At 38.2% G+C, this 23,020-nt stretch overlaps 1 protein-coding gene across 25 annotated transcripts in view; it reads left to right on the top strand.

The window, feature by feature from the left end:
• Positions 1–23,020, top strand: part of NRXN1 (neurexin 1) — a 739,204-nt gene that overhangs the window by 501,207 nt on the left and 214,977 nt on the right. For all 25 annotated transcript variants that reach the window (XM_065632973.1, XM_065632971.1, XM_065632964.1 and 22 more), the window contains one exon: positions 7,042–7,223. In XM_065632973.1, coding sequence (XP_065489045.1) covers positions 7,042–7,223 — 182 coding nt within the window. The remainder of the gene's footprint in view (positions 1–7,041; positions 7,224–23,020) is intronic.

Genomic DNA, 23,020 nt, shown 5'->3' with positions numbered 1-23,020 from the left:
AAACTAAGACCCTTAAAGGTTTGCGAAGCTGAGTGTTGTCCAAGGAAATTCATAAGTACATTCCTAGACCCTATTATCCACAAGTCTAAGAGGATCCTGGCCAGAAAATTAGACATTTCTCCATTCTTACCACTATGGCTCAAGCTTTTTGGAGAGCTACAGGCAATGATACCTTTGAAAATCTTCCTCCCCATCTAATATACCTCTTCTGCTGTTAAATAGATTGTACTTAGAGAAGCCTGATATTGTTGTTGCAGCAAAGAAGCTACAATCCACATTCAGGGTCCTGCCTGGATTAGTGGGAGAGAGTGTACCAGAATACCTTCAGGAACTGTTCAATTGAATCTGATCTTTAGTTTGAAATACTTCTTCCAGAAGCTCTTTCCATCTTCTTCCCATGGTTAACCCTAATGGGCATTCCCTTCTCACCTCAACTCTTGTGGCATATATTCTGTGTCCTGTGTAAATAATTAATAATACATCACGCTCTGAGAAGAAACACATGGAAGAATTATTTTTTAATCCACCAATCTGATTTTTTCGAAACACTTCCCTCCCTCTCCTGGCAGATATTGTCTCAGACTTGAAGCACTCCTTTCTTTTCTTACCTTAGAAAATCTGTACAAATCTACATATGGAAATTTTGTGTACTTTTCATAGAATCATAGAATATCAGGTTGGAAGGGACCTCAAGGATCATCTGGTCCAACCTTTCTTGGCAAAAGCAAGGTCTAGACAAGATGGCGCAGCGCCCTGTCCCGCTGAAATTTAAAATTGTCTCATGTTGGGTAATCCACCACTTCCCTGGGGAGATTATTGCAATGAGTGCTTGTTCTCATCGTGAAAAATTTCCCTCTTGTGTCCCATTGGAATCTTCCCAGGAGTAACTTGTACCCATTACCCTTCATCTTTTCCATGTGAATCTGTGTAAAAAGGGAGTCTACATCTTCTTTGTAGCCACCCTTTAAATACTGTAAAATGGTGATGAGGTGTCCCCTAAACCTTCTTTTCTCAAGGCTGAACAAACCCAGTTCTCTCGGCATTTCCTCTTACGGCAGCTTCCCAGTCCTTTGATAATCTTTGTGGCCCTTCTCTGGACCCTCTCCAGCCTGCCCACATCTTTTTTGTATAGCAGGGACCAAAACCAAACACAGTGTTCCAGGTGTGGCCTGTCAAGTGCTGAGTAGAGTGGGATAATGACTTCTTTGTCTCTGCTGGTGATGCGTTTGTTGATGCAGCCCAGCATCCTGTTGGCTTTCTGTGCCACAGCAGCACATTCATCACTCTTACTGAGCTTGTTGTCCACCAGGACCCCCAGGGCCCTTTCTACTGAGCTTCTCCCCAGCCAGGTAGATCCAAGCCCATGCTGCAGTCCTGGATTGTATTTTCCCAGGTGCAAGCCCTTACGTTTGTCCTTGTTGAACTTCATAAGGTTCTTGTTAGCCCACTCTCCCAGCCTATCCAGATCTTCTTGCTGGGTGGTTCTCCCTTCTGAAGTGTTCACTTTCTCACTCAGTTTGGTGTCATCTGCAAACTTCTTCAGGGTAGACTTGATCCCATCATTCAGATCACTTATGAATATATTAAAAACAGCGTTGGGCCCTACGTTGATCCCTGAGGGACCTCACTTACGACAGGTTGGCAGTTTGTAAAGGAGCCATTTACCACCATCTTCTCGATGCGGCCTGTCAGCCAGTTCCACCCCCACCACATAGACCACTTGTCAGACAGCAGTGGGAAACCATATTGAAAGCCCTGGAGAAATCCAGGTAGACAATGTCCACAATTTGCCCCGCATCAACTGAGCAGATTACTTGGTTGTAAAAGGTGATCAGGTTTGTCAAGCACAACTTGCCCCTGGTGTATCTGTGCTGTCTTTTCCCAAACACATCCTTCATTTTCCCTCAGAAGGCCCTTCATAGCCCTCAGGAGGATTTGTTCCATAACTTTTCCAGGGACTCAAGTCAGACTGATGGGCCTATAATTTCCTGGATCCTCCATTAAGCCCTTCTCGTACATGGGGGTGATGTTCTTCCAGTCCTCAGAGATGTCTCCTGATCTCCATGACTTCTCAAAGATTGTGGACAGTGGCCTTACAAAGACATCAGCCAGCTCTCTTAACACTCTCAGGTGGATATTGTCAGGACCCATCAATTTGTGGGGATCAAGTTCCTGTAATAGTTCCCATACCAACTCTTCCTTCACAGACAGTGGGTCTGCGTTAGCATCAACCTGGATTTTTGTTCCCAAGGCCTGGTGCCCAACAGTGCTGGTAAAACACAGGTGAAGATAGCGTTGAGAATCTCTGCCTTTTTGGTGTTGTTGGTGACTAATTCACCTCTGCTGTTTAACAGTGACCCAGTATTTTCCTTCTGTTTCTCCTTGTTGTTAAACTATGTGAAGAACACTTTTGTGTAGTTTTTGAGATCTCTGGCCAATTTCAAATTGATCTGAGCTTTTACTTTTCTAACTGCATTTGTGCATGTCCTGGCAATGCCTTTGTAGTTCTCGAGGGGTATCTCAAGGCAATATCGTGATCACTGCAGCCAAGGCTATCACTAAACAAGATATTCCAAAGCTGGTTTTCTTGGTTTGTGAATGGCAAGTCCAGCAATGCCTGGTTGGCATATCTAACATTTGTATGAGAAAGCAGTCCTCTATGCCTTCCAAGAAACTTGATGGATGACAGCTGACCTGCTACGTTGTTCTTCTAACAAATGTGTTTTCTGAAATTTAAGATTGGGCAGGATGAAAATACATAAATCAAAACATAAAAAGAAGTATTTCTGGAGATTTATATGCTCCCCAGTACACAGCAGGTGTGATTAATGCCACCATGTAGATATTTGTGCAAATGTGCATATATATATATATATATATATATTCATATTGTTAATTCTTCAGTCTTGGTAATTAATAGGAGCTTGTACAAATAGTCTCACTGGATACAGCAGGTTTATCAATGCAAGTAATTACTTATCGGTGGGAATAAGAGGGTTCACATTCTAGCCCAGAATGAAGTAAAGTACTGACAACACACGGAAGAAAATTACATTATTGGATAATTTCTTGTTATAACCAGCAATGCTTACCCTCCATATTTTTATAATAGTTAAAAATTGCTTTACTATTAATGAAAGGTCAGCTTATAGTTTCATTATTGAAATCTACAGGCTTCAGTCTTTAGTTTTCCAGCTACAGAATGTGATGGAATCATAGTTCATTGGGATCCAGAGCTCAGTCGAAGCATTGCTTTCACTTAATCAGGATCTGAAACCTGATGTGAATGTTGAAAATAAACATTAAGTTACTAACATTATATGGGAAAAGTGGAATTATGTACATTACCCTTCAGTGCAATATACCTTAAACACAAAATTGGGATGAACATGAGGAAGGTAGAGAGCTGTTGATTTGTTGTTGATTTGAGCAAACTATTAAACTACATCAGATGAGACTTCAGAGCAACAAATATTGAAAAGCTTTGCAGTCATACACAGTAATAGATACAGTAAATGGGTACTAAACAAAATATTTATCTGCCTAATACTGTATAGGGAAGCAGATGTCCTTGAGTTGCTGCCAGGCTGTGCTGAAATTAATGCACTATTTCATAAAGATGAATTTTGCAAACAAGTAGGACTCGAGAGACCCAGGCCATTAAAAAACATTGCCAGTGGTCAAGATGCAGTAGTTTGTTACAATAGGAACCATGCTTTCATGGTTAAGAATTTCAAAGAGCCGTATGGACATTTTTCCTAAACATTGTGTAGATGCATGGACGCATAAAGAATGATGCAGTAAATTCTGTGGCTGAGAGGTATAACTGGCATGTTACAAACTTGCCTACTTACAAGTACAGTGCTGATGGCATTGCTATTCTTGACATTCTAATTCTGCTGCTTTCAATTCTCTTGAGATGATAAACCCCAAACAACACAATGCCATAAGCTAAAAGAGAAAAGAAAGATTCCTGGTTTTTACTGACAATGTTCTGAAAGAGCAGCAGAGACATTATAAGGTTTGTCAGAGAGCACAAAAGCCTTTATGGAGCAAAGAATTAGGCTTTCTCTGTTGTTTCTTAACAGATCCAAAACTGACAGTAAGCAGCGTATTTTCGAACAACTGCTCAGTTTCTAGCTTTTAATAGTTAATGGGAGGTCAGATTGTAAGCTGAGACCAATACCAGAGTAATAAATTTTACATTATTGTATTTGTCTTTCTTGAAATATAAACACTATAAGACCTGGTCTCAAATGGCTTCCAACCCATTTTTTTCATAATTAATACAGGAAATTCAAAGAACGTGACTCCCTGTACAGCTTAGACAGAGGCAAAGCTGTATTAGTCAGGATGGATTAACTAGCTTGTTAACAGACATGCAGAGCTACAAAATGGGCAGTTATAAAGCAGGGAAAGCTTTGCCATAGAAGAACCATAAGCCATGTGTTATCATGGATAAAATATAACTTTTTATCAACTTTGATGTTGATTCTACATAGTTTTAAGATTTACAGATAGATTTATCCATCCTGACTGACATTGACCTTCAATGTGGCAGCAGTATGGAATGTTTCGCTCTTCATAGGTTTATTTGAACGGCAGTATTTAGCCAAAAACTGTGACAAAGATTACCTCTGAATAAGAACAACAGAGTCTCTCATTCAGATCTGGAGACTTACTTCTTGGTCATTGTATTCAGTATGACTCCACTATCGCTTGGCAGGCATTTTCTTTGTCTTCTATATTGGGTAAACATCTGTTGCAACCAAGAAAAGGAGAATTATGCACTCCCAGTTAAATCTTATGTACTATTCTAACAGTTTCATCTGTGACATTGAGGTGTAAGGAGTTGTTTTTTCTTAGCCTTCTCATTTTTGTTACTTATAAGAACCTCATTTGTGATCTGACACAATATTTTATGAAGTCAACAGAAAGGCTGTCACTGTTTTTAATGAGCTTTGGATCAAGCGCTCAGTTTTTCATCAAAATAGAATAAATCCTTTCACTACAGACACCAATGTGACACGTAGTGTATGAAGGTCCAAACTCTGTCACTCCTCAATTGGCTCAAGATTTGAAATCAACATCAGAAGCAAAGAGAACTTGGAGACCATCAAGAGTGATATTACCTGTCTCATGTATCTTTGTTTTGGGATGTACTAGAACTGGAGATTTGACCGTCATTACTGAATAGCATGCAACAGATTATTGTGTATTTCAGAACACCACATATGAGGAAAGCAAGGGTTGGAGAGCAGGAGAATAGGGTTTTTGTCACCTACATTCCTAAACCAGACACCATTTGCCCTTGTCCGTTACCAAACTTTTTAAGGCACAGCCCCTTTCTTCACTACTCTTGCCCAACTCTTTACAGTGATGATAAACCCTGATTTCACTTGGAGTGTAAGTGAAACCTTAGATATCAGATCTGTTATTGTGTTCGTCTTTGCTAAAGAGAGTTGACAAGTTTTCCTAAAACACATGCAGGTTGGTATTTTGCCACGAAGAGAAAAGCCAAGAGATCTATTTGAAGCACAGTGCAATCCTGCAAGTGTGTTGATATAAAAGGAGATTTACAGTTTTTTAAGTGCTATGCACAGTGCATAAAATGTTGCAAATTGCTGGCACTGGAAAAAAACTAATGAGCAGGTATGCAATTCCATCAAGAAAAAGTGATGTTAGAAAAAAAATATAGGATATATTTTCAAAAAGACCGGGTGACCTTTTTGCTTTGAGACTGACACAAAGCAGTCTCACTCATCAGTATTTAGAGACAACTGGAAGTTGAAGGAGTGGTGTAACTACACAGTCCTTGTTGTTTTCATCCTTAAAAGTCTATATTTTCAAGAGATTTTAGATTCTTTTGTATGCTCATGGCATATATGGTCAATCTTGAAAGAAAGTAAGAAAATGACAAGTATATTGTTATGCAGTATCTCCTTATGTAGACATGGGAAGTATGTGGTGCAAGTATTGGGTGGAATAAGATGAACTCCATTTAATAAAATTGAGAGTAGCCACACAATGAGCCAGTTTAGAACGGCTAGTAAAACTAGACATCTGTATTTACAATGTGCTGACATGTCTCCTTAAACTTTGACCTATCTTCATAGAAAAGAAGTGGACAGCTTGTAGTGGCTTTACAAATGAAAGAGCAAGTGTATGCACAATTTGCCTCCTACATGCTGTTGTTAGAATACAAGTTTTAAATGGAAAATGTCCGGATATGCTTCTATTTTAGTTCAGAGGAAATATGCTGGTGATGAAGTTAAGCACCTAAGTGCTAAGTGGTTTCAGATTACGATACTTGTTTAAACCAGATTATAGATTTCGTAAGTGCACACTGGAGATAATGTGCAAAGATTTCCACTCTTCCAAATTATACATTGGGCATTATGCAAATAAACCATTGCTTACTTAGATGGTAGACTGACATCTTTTTGTCCTGACATAACAAGTATGTTTCCATTTGTTATCCCCATCTGTCACAAGCTGATAAACTTCAGATCTGTAGAAGTCTTATCTGAATGTATTTGTTGATGTCTTGCTTCACTGGGCACGATGGCGTATCACATAGTGCATATCATTTTCATTGTGTAAATAAGGAGCTGCATTTTTTTGTCAGTCATGAGATAATTAGAATTACTTGATTTCTTCTCCACATAGGCCCAGTTTGGGAAAGCATTTGGTTCAACTCATCTCTGTTCTGCACATCACAGAAACATGTTTTTCAGGCATATGCTTAAGAACTCTCTTGAATACATATGCATTTCTGAATCAGAGCTATGGTATTTTAAGTCACTGCATAAGCAATTATGTTATATTCTGTGTTGATTGCACTATATAAAAAGCACTAATATTTCACATGCTGCAAAATTTTCAGAGATAAAGACCGCTCCATGTTAAAATACAGTCTTGTTTGGTTCTATGAATCCATTTGCTGTATGAGAACATTTTTTATTTTTTGTAGAGTACCTGATTTCTGTATGGGTCTGCATTGGTGCAAGTGAGCTAATTACCTTTATTTCTGTTTTACAGCGGGAACAACATATATCTTTAGCAAAGGTGGTGGACAAATCACTTACACGTGGCCTCCTAATGATCGGCCAAGCACTCGTGCGGACAGACTGGCAATAGGGTTTAGTACTGTTCAAAAAGAAGCTGTATTGGTACGAGTGGACAGTTCTACTGGGCTCGGAGATTATTTAGAGCTGCATATTGTAAGTATTATTAACAAATGCATGATATTTCGTCTTGATTGTTCTTATATTTGTAATTTTCTATTTATTTTAATGTAAATACAGCAGTTTGTTAATGAACCTTTTAGGGTCAATAGTGAACTAAATTATAATGGCTTATAGCGTACAATACTGTACAAAGTCTCAGATATTCTCAAAATGCCTTTCACTTTATACAGTGCTACTTCGTATGGCTTTTCCACTAAAAATCATACTGTGATACCTGTACAGATACAGCAGTTTACTGCAATCTAATTACATAAAATAGGCTTTAGCAATGTCAGAGGAAGGCACATTAATCCTGGAAGATTGAATCTGGAATCTGCTGGGGGAATTACAGTGTATCACAATTGACTGTGCTTATTGTTAATACTAGAATTTATCCTCTGATTTCACCATTCCTTTGTGATGATAAACCTTAAGCAGAAAGCAAGATTGTCAAGCAAGGAAGTCTAAAAAAGTAATTTCAGCTGCCTTAAAGCAAATAACTAGCAATGAAAATTGAAAGCATATTTTTATGGCAACGTAAATAAATGATCGGTTTGGATAAACTTAACTAGGGCAGTATAAAATTTTGTTGTTTCGATTAGTCTCAACCTTGCTAATGTATTAGTTTGATTTTGATTTAAGAACTTCTCTGCTTTCAGGAACGGAAGAGTTCCTTTTGAATGAAATTACTTATTGATCTATAACCAATTACGCTTTTACCCTCAGAAAACATTCAGCAGTGATCATTTTCAAAATTAGAGGGAATTACGGTATTCAGTCTTCCTAGGCTCCTTATTTCTGTAAAGGCACTCTTGTATTGTGAACCAAGGTGATTTTTTTTATTTACTGGCTTGAGTAAATAAATAAAGGCGGCCTTAAATCAAATCCAGAGGTTGTCTATACCCTTCTCTGACATTGAGAAGCACAGAAAAAATGGCTGGCTGGTATTATACAATCTTCATTTAAAAATGTGAACAAAGCAACTTCTCCTAGGTGCCAGAAAAGCTGAGAACCAACGTTTTTCAAGGCAAGTATTGTGTTGCTGAAGATAATTTAAAAATTCGCTTTCCAAAGCCCCATCTAACATAAGGTGCCTGTTTCTTTGCAATCTGAGACCAGGTCTACCCACTGTGGTCATCAGTTACTTTGTTCTTGGAGTGTTTCCTTTTCATTAGCATATTAAGGGATGGGGCATTTTTTGTAGTTTTACTATACCTAAAGTCTATCAAAAATATAATATTTGTGCCATCTTCTGTCTAGCCTTGATTTTTCAATTTTAATATGAATATTTGATTCATTAATTGTGAGTTGGAGATCAAAAAATATTGCCTGTTCGTTTTTGTTTTGGTTTGGTTTGTTTGTTTGTTTGTTTGTTTTTACAAATGGATTTCTTATACCTGTGTTGTAGCAACAGATGGTGAAAGTAAAAAATAATTGAGAGTTTTCTATGATCAGAAACACAACTGACTTCGTAGGAATGGGGAAAATAATAAATTATACTTTACTGGTCTTTTGAAATTTCTGTGAAGCGGCAAAAGATCTTTTGTCATTGTGGTCTGTGAGTGATCCTGGCCTCCTCCTATTGCCTTTGCAAGAGAATTCGGGAACCTCCATGAAGCCTGCTCTGCCTCAGAGCAAAATCTGTGATAACTGTGCAATTTCACTGCAATGAGGTTTGACCTTCTGAGCACTGCTTCTCTTTATTCTCTCTCTAGAGTGGAGACACTAAGGGATTGACCTGAAATCCTAAGACATCTGGCAAGGATTTTTTTTTTTAAGGATCGTCAATGTTAGATAAAGCTTGGAAAACTGCAGGGATATAATTTCCTGGAATCTATTTCAAATAAGGACAGTATTCAAAAGAAAGGTGAAAGCCAGTATTTTCAAAAGCACTCATGGTACCAAAGAACATATATCTTATTAAAGTCAGTGGAACTGTAGGCACTTCTGAGAATTTTACCTGAGATCTATTGTAGCTCAGCAAGATGTTGTGAAACATCACGGTTATAAAAACGAAGAACTTAGAAACAGAGAGGCCTGTGTATATATGTTATATTTGAAAAATTGTTTATTGGATTGAAATTTTTCAATATTGGCAGCTACTGTATTAAACTAGCTGTAATAAAAGTAGTAGGAAGGTTGTGTCATTCAAAAGTTCCATCTTGCACCAATGTTGAGATGCCACTAAGAATGTCTTATTTACTAAATAACAAGAAACAAGCACAAGCTGTAAATAGTAGAAGGAGGAAAAACTGGAAGGAGGGAAGAGTCTAACTCTGCATGTTATTTTGCATGCACCCGCTTACCTGTTGGTGTAATGAATATGCATGAGCACTAAATGCCTGTGTACATTGAGATGCACTGTGCATGGATAACTTCCCAGTGTTACATCAACTATAACATTATAACAGGATATAATTGTGATTTATGCTGGGATTCAGTTTTATACTATGGTAGAAACTGGTTCTTTTGTTACTAAGCTTCCATTTTACCCAGGAGGTCACAATCACTCAGATCCTTCTCACTGACAAAATTTTGGACAGATGTGTAAGCATAAGTTTTAAGTGGATTTGAGCAGAATGGGTGCAAAAAAATTTCTACATAGAACTGTTGTTTTGAATTTAAAAAAATGAATCGTAGTCCTCACTAGCATGTTGGGGAGAGTGCGTGTTTCGGATGTTTCAGAACAGAGGTAGGAGGTAGCTTGCTCTTAACCTACTTCATTCTAGGAATGGAAGAGAAAATTACAAGTTTGATTATGGTACTTCAATGTGTGCTTGCCCTCTTTATTGTTCTGTTTACTTAAAGATGTTGTAAACCTAATAATGAAATCAAGCTCATAACAAATTCTGATTTGGAAAATTGCTACTTGATCAACTGAATCACAGCTTTAGTGTTAGGTTAGGAACACATTTATTTAAAGTAATCATTTAATGTCCTCAAATAACCATTGTTAATATGAGAAACATTTCAAAAAATGTGTAATCTGCATTGCTACCAGATGCTTAACGGTTCCAGTGAAAATACTTTAGATTCCTAGGCAGATTATTATAAAACTCTACCTATACTGTAGCAGTGTAGATATAAAGAACTGTTTGTGTACATGATACATATGCATCCCTGTGCTTCAAGAAAGGAATGTTATTCATAATATGATTTAGTCATCCAGAGATGCAGCAATTAGTTTTCATAGCTATTACTTGACTTCTGTGATGGAAGTGGTTTCCTGTGCAGTCTCCGCTGGGAGATGTAGTTCAAGAGGAAATAGGTATCATGCCTAAAATTCTGTTGCCACTTCCTTCTCCTATTGACAGATAAAAGAAAGACAGTTAGCTCTGAAAATTGCTATTCAATACTCCTTTTTTCCCTTCTTGGAATAGTCCACATCCATCTGCATGCCAAACAGAAAAAGGCATCAGCTTATTCACAGAGTGTTCAGTTAATCACCATGTGCACTTCTGTGCTTGGCTTTTTCATTGACTTCTGAAGCCCTTAGATAATTCTGTCAGTGATTCTTGTTCCTATCTCTGCTCTTCTTTGCTTCCCACCCTCTTCTCCCAAGTAATTGGAGAAAAAAGTAGCTATATATACATGTCTGTCATCATCGTCATCATCTTTCACAAGCACTGTGCTCCTGCTGCCTTGAGTTTCCAGCTTTTCTCTGGTGAGGAACAAAGCGAAATTAGACAAAGATATTGCCTTGAAGGGCTAAGAAATCCAGTTAAAATTGCTCTTTCTGGCAATGCTGGTAGCATAGGAAAATGCCATTCTGCCACATAGCACAAGTAGTATTTGCTCTGCTAATGAAGACAAGAAGGATAGATTTCCATCAATAGACTTCAAACAGTTTTAAACATTGTTTTAAGTATAGATTATGCCACGTTTTTGTCTTTCATGGTTAAAATGAAAGACTTTATGCCAAAATGTAACCTTTTGTGTGCCGGATGAAAAAAGTCAGCAGTTTCTGTGTCTTCCTTCTTTGTGTCATTTGTTTTAAAATCATAGTATTTTGAGAGCACAAAAACAATGTGGTGTTTTTATGGTTACAGCTGATTTTGAAGCTGAGAACAAGAAGCCTGTATGGGGGATAAAGCCAGCAAGACCATTTCAGATCTTACAGGTAGTCCTTCCAGAAAAGACACCCAGCCTACAGTGCACGAGCTACTTAAGTTAAACTGGGCTTACTTCTACTATCTCAAGCACTGCTAGGAATTATTAATTAAGCTCAGTTACAGATATCATGGATCTGCTGAAGTAGGTGGAGATCGTTCTGATAACTACCATCCTAACATTTAAAATAAGGAATAAAACAGATGTGGCAGCACTTTGAACATTGTCCTAACCCTTTTCTGAGGGTAATTAACCCCGTAATTCCAGCAAGACAAGAGTGACAACCTTACCTAGTATATAGCAAACATACAAAAATAAAAAGAAATTAAATTCAGAGTATATTGTGGTAGATATTTTTTATTTAATTCTCTTCAATTTTATTAGTGAAAAATATTATAGGGAAAGTGTAAACCAATAAGATTAGTACTGTGATGGGAAAGCATGGAAAACTATTTTAAAATATATAGTAACATGTCACGGGAAAAAGTATAGCATGATTAAAGACAGATAATATCAATATATGCGAGGTATAACACAACCTGAAATACTCTGAAGATGCAGCATTACTGGCATGATAGATTAATCAGTATTGTACTTAGATTTTCAAAATGCCTTTTCTGAAGCCTTCAACATTACAATTAATGACTGACGTGAACAGCCCTAGGAGAGGAAATATTGTATGTCTTAAAGAAAATTGGGATTTGGATCATGAATAAATTCAGTTTGTGCTCTTTGTCCTAGCTATTTACATACTACATCTATTAAAATATATGTTGTGGGAAAGGCAATTTTCATTTGCAAGTTTTTCCATGAGGAAAATGTGGATAAAAATTAAGTGAAAGCTTTTGTGAGTTTTTGTCAGCTTTGGTTCAAAAATTCTTAGTTTAAAAGGAAGCCAGTGCTTCTTGATTTTCTAAGCTATTTACTGAGTTATTGTATATGATATACTTAATTTTTGTAAACTAGGGTAATATTTAATATCCCCAAATGAAATGTTGACTTTTGTGTAAAGCAAAATAATATTGATATAAAATGGTTTTGATTTTCAGCTTTAAGTTAATGGAAAAGTCTGCAAAAGTCTTCTTTCAACTTTTTTCCTACTCATTTTGTGGAACTTTTGGCAAACTTAAAGGGACTATTATTTCCTGGTCCCTTCCCTCTGTCCCTTAGTTACACATGTGCAGTATTCTTCTGCACCAGGCTTTTAATAGCTGACTTTGTTAGATTCTATTGTACGTATACATAATATATGGATAATTTTCATTTATGCAAGTATAATGACCTGCCCTCAAGTGAACAGAAATAGTAAAACTTGGGTAAGGATCAGACTTTTGTGTTTGAGCATACCAGAGAAAAAACCTGCAGTCTTAAGATAAATGAATTTATTATTCTCTTTTGAATACTTCACATGTCTTGGGCTTAATGCCTAATGGATAGTCAATTGAAAGATTCTTATTGACTTAGTTGTATCTGGATCAATGCCTAGAGAGTTGAATGTACTTTCAGGAGATTGATGGTAAAAATACCTTTGATTTTAGGGGTTTGTGTTGGAGCTAATTAATTTTCCCAGGAAGAGTTTAATAATCTTTAAAAGTTATTCTCAGGATAATGTTTCTTCTAATAATCATCTTTCAAACATAGAACTCATTATTATTATATGCATATCTGTGCAATGCAAAGATTTGGTAAGGCCGGTGGTGGCTTGTGTATACATGAAACTGTAATGACTTTAAAATCAAATTAGTCACATCCAGGAAGAGCTTAAAACCAAAAAAAAAGAAAAAAGCAGAACTAGGTTTCAGAAATCTGATATTTTAGAAGTGCTGAGCATGCACATCTGTGGCTAAAGTCAATGGAAGCTGAATATAGTCAGCACCTCTGGAAATCGGGCCATCATCTTATCAGCTAAGTGGGCATCAGGGATCACTCTGGAGCCCTAGAAAGACTTTGGATCATTATGTTTGTCAGGGTTGTGATATTTAATATTCTGCTACCTCGAGGCACATGAAAATGACTTAAGGTTGATGTTGTCTAACCCAGAATTCTGTGATTATTTTGTATTTCCTTATTATGCTTATACACAAGATTTTTTTTACCCTCATTAATATCTGCACAAGGAAAATGCTATAGGAGGTTTAACTGTTGTGGGCAGTGATTATTCTCTTTGGGAAACAAAAAACTTGGCAACCAGACTATGTGTTAATCTTTAAACTGAAGAAAAATTACTATGAAAGAAGGACTTGTTCATGGGTTTGAATAATGAAAAGCAGTGCAACAAAAAAAGAATCATTTATGAGACTAGACAGGCAGGTGAGAATGCAATTCAATGTACACAAATGTTAAGGTAATTAGAATGGGAGCAATTATTTAATCTAGGGAAATGCAGCAATAATTTACCTTACTGATCAGGTTAAAGATCTATGTTTCTAGGAAAGAAAATAAATAAGTCACTGAAATGATGCAGCCATGCCTTGAAAACATGTAATTAAGTTATTCTTTTGTATTAGCAGAGGCCTAGATTAAAAAAACCAGACCTCTGAAAAGGGGTTTTATGATATGTTTGTTAATGTCTCATCTTGAATACTCTACACAGTTGGTAATTGCACACTGAGCAACTGTGGTCTATCCTTGCCATAAACAGGCCAAATTGCTGAGAGAAGGTCACGGAAATGTTCTAATTTTGGCTCAAAACACACTGATACCTTACTGTACGAAAAATATGGATGGAATTTGGACAGTTGATATAATTGAATAGTTTGGCTATGGCTGCCATCATGGAGCACTGCAAGGAGAAATCCTGATGCTGGAGTGGAAGGTCCGTTATACCAGCGTAGCAGGTCTGATCTCCCATCTGTCATGTCCTGGTTCCTCAGCCTGGAAACGTGTTTGAGGGAAGCAACTCCTTTCATCTTCTTCCTCTGTCTTGGGACGAATAGAAGTTCCCACTTCTTGCTCCAGCCAGCTAACAACTCCTTTATGCACCCTGCTCCTTTCATGCTTTTGGAAGGATAAAAGCTTCCTTCACACAAAGCGTGCTGTGTGCTGGGGTCACCACCTGCCAGCCCCTTGGTGAGAAAAAATTGCACAACCAGTAGGACCTAAGTTCTCAGCTGAAATACCATGTGTCCATAGCAAAATGCCCGCCCCTCAACAATGATGAATCTCCTGAGGTGTTTTCTTCTAGCAAAGGTGTAGAGCCTGGCTGAGGGGTAGATATTTAAAACATTTCTGGTGAGACCACATATATTAGAATAATCTGATAGCAATATAGAAAGAATTGCATATGGCCATAGCGTTGTATGAAATAATCTTGCAGACCAGTTTGTGGGCTCTTAAGATCACTTCTGATCTCACATATCTCAAGATTACACTGTAAAATAAATCCATCTGTCATTTGAACTGCTTAAGATCCAAAACTTTGTCGCTGAATTTGATGGCAAGTCTTCCTGTGACTTTCCTGTCGCAAACTGTACACAAATGGGACTTTTGATCCAGCCATGAGGGGAGAACAAAAGCATGGAACTTAATTTTTCCGAGGCCTTGTTGAACTTAAAAAAAAATGCTGAAATGATAAGGAACAGAAGGGGCTTGGGCTGAGTCATGTTATACTAGTAACAAAACTTGTGCATTTCTAAGAATTGAAGTGGACCAATTTGGAGAGGCAAGGAAAAAAGCAAGTATATTTAATTAACATAAACTTGAAGAGTCTTATGACCTCTTCACGAAGCAGCTCTTATTTTTTACCCTCTTAAAGCTCTGAAGTACTGTACAGATTACGTCCAGTCTTATTTGCAAGGATTCTTCCTTTCTCTTCCCTTTCCCTTATTCCCCAGGTTGTTTTTTTGCTGTGCCCTCACATACAAATTCATGTGCTATGCATATTCTGCAGTCCCAGTGAATTCCAGTGAAAGCAGGTGGCAACTTCCAGGGGTCTCAGTGATTATAATACATACCTTTTCTTTCCCACAGGATGAGGCATACTGTATAGCCAAAGGAACATAGGAGTCACTTCAGATGGTGACCGTATGGTGTATGCACATGGGAGACCTTCTTTATGGGGACCATTGATTAGTTCTGTTTAATTGGAGAACAAAAGCAGCAAGAAAAAAACCATCTTTCCTCCATAGCAACACCTTTCTCAGTTAACGTTATATTATCCCATTATGTTTTAGGCCCATCTCAGTCTAGTCAGGTCCTTTTAATCCGAAGTTTCATGCATTGGTTACTAGCCAGCATCCTTGCATATGAAGGTTATGTATTTTAATATCTTGGCACCATCTCTTCCAGAACATTGCCATGTAAAACGAGCTGATGAAAAATTTAGCAGACATTTTAGCAACCTTATTAAGATTTAAAGAACACTTGACTATTATTTGCAATAGTAGAACAGTTGAGATGTTCACTGAAACCTGGCTGATCACCCAAAGGAAGACAGACCAAATCGTAGGAAATTATTGTGATTATTTGGGGAATAAGAGCTGTGGATAATTGAGGGTCACTTCTAAAAGTCAGCCACTTTTGTGCTTATTATACCTATTGTGTATTTTGTTAAGCTTATACTGTTTGTTATATCTAGTAATGTAATAGAGTCAGCCCTGATAATTCCTAGCTTGTTACTGCCTAGTTCTTGTCTAATTTTAGAGCAGCACAAGAAGATTTGCGCTCCATCCTCCCTCCTAGGCATGCCTGGGGGTGTCTGGGCTCAAAGCCAAGCAGGACGCATGTCTTCCCAGTGTGTTAGAAGCCATGGCAGTGCAGGGTGTAGGCAGGTTGTAGGCACTTTGGGCTGACAATGTATGATTTGGGGAAAAAAAAAAAAAAAGACAGATGTGAGGAATGGCATCAGTTTCAGAAGAGTATCCTAAACTATGCTTTTAGCTCCTGATGGCAGGTTGAATAAGAGAGAGTTACTCTTAGATTGCTATGATCCGTTGAAAGAGCGCCAGGTTTGAACAGGATGGATCAAGGTTTGTTTCTTATGAATATAAGCCAGAAACCAAGATCTGACCCATTAACTCCCTGTCTTTTAAATTGATGAGCTCTAAGTGAAGATAAGGATATAATGTGTGCTGCAGCACAAAGTACCAGTGTAGCAGTTTTTCAGTGAACATGCAGTATGAACAATTTCATTTTTAATACCAGTCAGAGAGATTAGCCTGTTGATGCAGAACAAGGCTAGGAGAAAAGTGCTTCTAGTGCCCTGAACAGATTCTGATCCCAGCTCCAAACAATTCTCATCCCACGACTTCCACTATTAATGTGTCTGAAGAAACTGCAGAAATACGAGTAAGTACGAGCAGAATCTATATCAGGCCAGAAAACTGCTGGAAGGTGAAAGGTGCCGAGGCAATTTAACAGAGCCTGCTGTTTTGCCTCAGGCGTTTGTTTAAGTAAACATTGCTATTATAGTTAATCACTTGGTGCTAATAAGGAAAGCTCATATTAATACTGTTCTGTTTTTGTGAGATACCACCTTAATTGTAACTCATAATTAGTTAATTAGGCCACTTGTTTAATTCAAGTTTTGCTCTGTGATGCCTAAGTGTCATCACCAAACTGGAAACTTGTTTTAATATTTAATGCCAGTTTGCTTTTTTTCTTCCAGATTGTTTTATCATCTTGAGCCTTTATCACTTTTCACTTACACCACTATGTCAGTGAGGAGTAACTATGATAAAAACACTGAACTGAATCTGGTGTACCAGAGGGTAGAAGTGAACACACAAGGCCAGATTCTTACTGTTATCCAGTTTAGTTACTTAATTTTCACAATCTCTGACACTAACTCATTGCACCAGGGTCGTGCAAGATGTGGAGCCAGGGCAGGGAATTCATCTGGATTTCTTGAAACCCAGGTTACCATTTATATCTTCATCTGCTTTTCAGTACATGCCTGCGCTGTCTAATGATTTTCTTGCTTACCTGAGCGTGACATGCTTGACAGCAGTGCATCTCCTCTGCTGGTGTGTCACTGAGCAGCATTGTCCTTTTTCTCTCAGCAACAACCATGGGTATACAATATTTGCCTTCCCTATCAATCTGATAGTGATTCTTTCTGTCTGACAGCGGGCTGCTGCCGTCGTTAAGTCTCTTTTTGTTTTTTTCACTTAGATCATGCCAGTCCCAAGAATTTCTGCAATAATAACAGACAGGATAAGGATTTAATGCACTGATATTGTCAATGTTCTGGTGGTTTATGCTTAATGTAACAATCCCAGTAACAACAGGTGAGTTTTCCTGTTAAGTGTTTGGAGAGGCTTAAATATCTCTGTTCATGAAAGCCCATTTACACTGAAGCATTCTGATGCTCCAGAGGGTGGATTAGCTGAAGGAACTGACTCATGCATTTCTTGGCTTTTGGTAATTACCTAGCTTACATTGAATAAGGGATGCTAAAGAACAAAGGCAAGACACAGGTCCTTCACTTTTGCCAGTTCTGTGTGAAATTAACCCAAAGCCTTCAGTGCATCAGCATGAAACTACAACCGCAGCTTTAACCTCTTGTGCTAGAATTTGTAGGTGATAATCTAAGTTCAGTCAAGGACCAAATATAAATTCAGATATTCCCTCCGGGAGGTGTAAATTGTGCTTGCTGCTGCAGCATTAAACATTATCTGTCATCTAGGAAAAACGGCTCACATAGGACTGGGAAGTCTTCCCTCTGTGTGTTCTGCTGTTGAGTTGGGTACTCCTCTTCATCCCAGGCCTCTGGGTTGAAGGATGATGTTGAAGCGTTCCATCCTCAACGGATCTCATTGTGCTCCATTTTGGGGCTGGAATCTCTTGTTATTTTCTGTTCAGTCCTCACCCCTGCTGGACTTGTGACTTACTGCCTACACACTGAATGCTACAGACTGTATTCTTCCTGTTCACTGTGAAACCCCATTAATGTCCTGAAGCCTTATTTTTCCCCATACAAGTGTTTTTGTTTTATTTTCCTGACCCAGTGAATTCCAGGGAATAACAGAGAGTTCCTGGAGCAAAAGTACCCAGCCTTTCCCTTGCTTAGTCGATGGAGTTTTTAAGACGCTGTGGATTATGTAGCAGTGCCGTCTCATTTAGGGACGAATGCAACCAGCATTATCGTATGTGAAGCTACTTTTCAGTAACTTCTACTAATTAAAATAAAAAGCGCAAAGATTATGCTATAGAGCCTTAATAAGCACTCAGCATATTTGATAATGTCACTTCTGTCGGTATCATATTCACCACTATGTTTAACAGCTGAACAGATGCAACTCACTAGAGCACCACATGGTTTGCAGCAGCAGGGAGTCCCATTTGACAAGTGGGTTTTATTTTATTTCTTTCCCAGAGAGCCTTCTCTGATATCCCAAGTTTCTGTAATGTTTTGATTTGCTGTTCAGCAAACAGAAAAAGGCAAGGGGATTCTGTACTGCTTGTTTTCAAAGCAAGAGGGGGTTTGACTTTTTAGTGGAAATACTATGAAGTTTCTAATAAAGCAAATATAAGGTATGTTTTAATGTAAAATTGTCAGCCCTTGATCTGAAAAGGGTTGTTTTTTAGCAGGTTGCATATATCTTCAGGCACAGGTTGCTTGAAGGGTAGCAACTATGCAGGTTTTTTGGAGGTGGCTTCAGGGTTTGGGGATTTTTTATTTTTATTTTTTTTTAATTGCAAGATTTTGTGCATACGTCTGCAAGTCACTTTGCACAGTGGGCAATAACTCTTGGCTGTAGTGGTGCCATGGGATGCTGCAGTTGTTTGGTGCTTCTAGATTTGCTCTCCACGGAACAATTCATAGCAGCATTTAGTGAGACTTTCCAGTCTTCTAATTGCTTGTCTGGAAAAACACCTGAGTATATACTCCGAGGCTAAAATAAGATGGCTATGAACTTAATGTATCCTAAAAAAAAATCTTGTGAAAATACAGAGTAGTAATGAAACCCTGGACATATGATTTGGGTATTTTTCCTGGATACGTGTAGTAAAGATGGTAACAAGACTAAAATTGCTGCAAGAATTATGTTATCTGTCTTCTATTACCTTGTCCATAAATAAACAGAGAAACTCCCTTGGTTATATTTCCTATTCCTTATTAATGTGGTTATATAGTTAAAGCTAGGTGCTGCCAAGGGCTAAATTCATGGACTGTGTCTTCCTCAAAACTAAAAACTTGTCACAGCTTTGTTCTTAGAATATCTGCTACTTTTGGAAGATATTTAAGATTTCTAGGTTTGTATTCCTAATCTATTTCTAACCTACTTTTTAAAATATTTTGCTGGCTATTTAAACTGACATTCTTAAGGCATTGATTTTCTTTTCTTTCTTGCTTTTCATTGCATATGCAAACTGAAAAAAAAAACCCGGCACATCTTCTTGTCACAGCTGTAGTGTGGTGCATGATGACACCAAGCTGTGCGAGTGTGGGAGGAGGGGAGACAGAGGTTGCAAGTACTCTGGAGAACTGATTAAAATTCAAAATCAGCTTGATAAAATGAAGAAATAGTCTGAAATCAGAAAGATGAATTTCTACAAAGGAAAGCGCCGAGTTCTGTACCTATGATGGAAAAATCAAATGCACAGCTATAAAATGAGGAATAATTGTGGCCAAGAAGCAGTTCTACAGGAAAGCTTGGGAAGTTACAGCTGATTGCAATTTGCTGCAGAGACAGGCAGGCATCGCTGTGCGATGTATTGACAACGTGGGGTGGCAGAGGAGGTGAAGAAGTTAATTGTTCACTCAGTGCTGCTGGGACCTTAGCTGAAGAAGTCTGTCCAGTTTTGAGCACTCTGCTTTGGAAAGGAGGTAAGCAAATTAGGCAGGTAGTAAAAGAACCAGCAATATACTCTAGTTTAAGTTACACATAGTTCCTAAGAAGAAAATGAAAAAGTGGGCTCTGGTTTTTTTCTAAAAGAGAAGACAGGAAGTGACTGGATGTGAAAACCATCTTTTAATACATATAGGTTGTTATAAACAGGACCATGGCTAATTTGTTTCACCTGTCTGTCAGCAAAAGGTAAGAAATGGTTGGTTTAATCTGCAATAATACTATCAGGTATTGGAAATAAATTTCCAGCTATCAGTCTGATTGTTAGCAGTGGAGCAGGTTATGTGGGCAGGCCCCGTCAATTTATGCTTTCAAGGTCAGACTGCATTCCTATCAGTAATGGGAATGCCACGAAGACTTCTGCTGTGTGTTTTTGCTGAAGTTTGCCTAGATGCGCTTGCTGTTGCCAGCAAGCGATGGGTGTAGTGAGGTCTTCTTAAGCTCTATGCTCCCACTTTGCTTCAGCTTTTAACTGGAAAATGTAGGTCTAGGAATGATTTAGGTTGAATGTTTAGATATAAGCACAGTGTTCTCTGTTTTCACCCCTGAAGACACAGAAAAAGGAGAGAGTAGGCTGCTGCTAAGCATTTTATTTTAATAGCCCTTGGTCTTGGTGTCATCAGCAAACTCTAAGACTGTGTGCAGCAGCACAAGGTGGAAGCTGCTCTCCCTTTCCCGTATCAACCTCCCCTCTGGTTTAAGACTATCCAACTGCTTTGCTGCTATATGCGTGAAAGAAACTTGAATCTGTATATCTGAGAATTGCTCTCTGGCCAAGCAAAGCCTTGTTGGTGTGTTCTTCACCAACTGTTGGCATGTGCCTCCTCTTCAGCTTGTGGGAAAGGTGGTGGTGATGTAACTAACTTTGCCTCCTCGCCCACCTCTCAAATGTTAGCAAGTGTTTGCTTTGGTTGCTGTGTGGGAGTAGTGAGGTAATTTGAACCGTTCTGGTGTAAATCCAAAATAACCCGAGCGGGCTAAATAGATTACTGAGTGAAACTTATTTGATTATATTGCAAGAATAATGTGCAGTTGGGGTCAATTTATTTTTCAGGTTTTTGAGCTGTTTGGCCAGTTCACTGACTGCAGATACAGCTGCACAGCTGTGTGAAATCTTTCTTAAGTTTTCTTGTCACAGTAGTGTATGTAGATTATTTAAAAGATAATTATTACTTACAAATCATGGAAGATAAGCTTTCCTATTTCTTTTCTAAAGTAGACCCTCTGGTTTCTTAACATTAGTGACTATTTGTGATGAGGCTTTCTAATTATTTTAACAGAATGCTGGTTAAAAATGTCTAGCTAAAATCTCTAGTTAAAAAGTCTTTAGCTATTAATAGTTGTCACAGCTTCAGGCTTATATTATAAAAGCTCAGTACACTTTAAGCCTTTAAGAGGTTTTCTCTTTTTTGGTGGTGTTCTCCGGGACTAAATCTTGAATGGGTGTTACCCTGAGCACCACCCATGCTGCATCTGCAGGAGGTTGGTCCAGACTAAACCAGCTTGGGTTTCGGGTTGTCGCTTTGCAGTGACAGCTGATGAGGGTCTGCTTAGGTGTGAATCGGTAGGATTGTTTTTTCTTCTGCTGTCAGCTGTGTGCAATAGAGGACAAGCATGTGTTTGCCTCTCTGCCAAGGAAGGTAAACCTCCTCTACTTGTGTCACCCCATCCTTCAATCCTGCTTTCAAACCCCATTCTCCCCAAGTTGAGTCATGCAGCTTCACCACCTATTTTGCACTTCAGTAGTTGCAGAGGTAGGTCATGGATTTGCTTCATTGCCACAAAATATAGAAATATTCCAGGCTGATAATATGTGTCCTTTCATCAAGCTGGAAGAAAAACAATGAATGAAATCGTTGCTATGACTCTGTCAGGATTGTCACTTTATCTGTCTTGTAGTGGAGATGTTGTTCAGCATTTCTAATTATGATATTAATCTTCACTATGTCCTGACACAGGCGCAATATCAGGAATACTAGTGCATGAAAAATTTATTATTTTTGACCCTCAGAGGCAGCAGTCACAAACACTTTTGGTTTGCTGGCAAACCTAATTGGTTCCCTATAGTCCTTCCTTTTCTCACTGAAAATATTTGAGAAATTCATGCTGCGTTTTTCCTATAATGTATGGTAACATTAAAAATTGAGACAGGGAAACGGTCTTGCTTGAGTCATGTTCTCCCACTCATGTACAAGTGATTATCAGAAACATTCCTTGTATTGTTAGTGTTTTTTGAAATTATAGACAGGATTGATTTCTGTATCTGAAATTTTTACATGTAAGCTTATGGTTTAGAAAACTTAATGGCTTAGAGTATTTTTCTAGTTTGTTTTTAAGTGTTATCTTGAAGGCGAGTTTCTAATCATAAACAAATGGTTTACCTATGGTGAGTTGGAGGATGCATTCATGGAAGTACTTTAGGAGGTGAAGAACATGGTTGAGCTTTCCCTCCATCCTGCTCTGCTGTGCTTCCCTGGCTGGTTCTGAGCGATGGAAAATGATGGGATTGAGCAAAAAACTGTTATTCATTCTTTTGGTCTGCTGGAGAGGTGATAGCAGTGCTTCAACTCTTTAAGACTGAGTTTTAGGAAGTTAGTGGGTTTTTCTGCTACTGCTCAGCTGGCTTTTTTGTAAATGTTCAAGGTGGGATGCTAATATTTAGTTTTGTCATCCACTTTAAGCACATGCACCTGTCTCAGGAAAAACTTTATGGGTTTTCGAACTTCCGTTATTTTGATCTAATATAGGTTAAAACCACCAAACCTACCCCTTGTAGATGCAAATCAAGGACTACACATTTAGTAACTGTCCACATGTTACTATTCAGCTCTAGCAACTGGATGCAGAAGGAAAAAAGAACAATGATCTGATCTAGGTAGTAGTTCTGTG

This window comes from Caloenas nicobarica, chromosome 3 (assembly GCF_036013445.1).
Source record: "Caloenas nicobarica isolate bCalNic1 chromosome 3, bCalNic1.hap1, whole genome shotgun sequence".
Taxonomy (NCBI): domain Eukaryota; kingdom Metazoa; phylum Chordata; class Aves; order Columbiformes; family Columbidae; genus Caloenas; species Caloenas nicobarica.
Note: the sequence above shows the minus strand (reverse complement) of the source record. Positions and strands in the feature narration are given on the sequence as shown.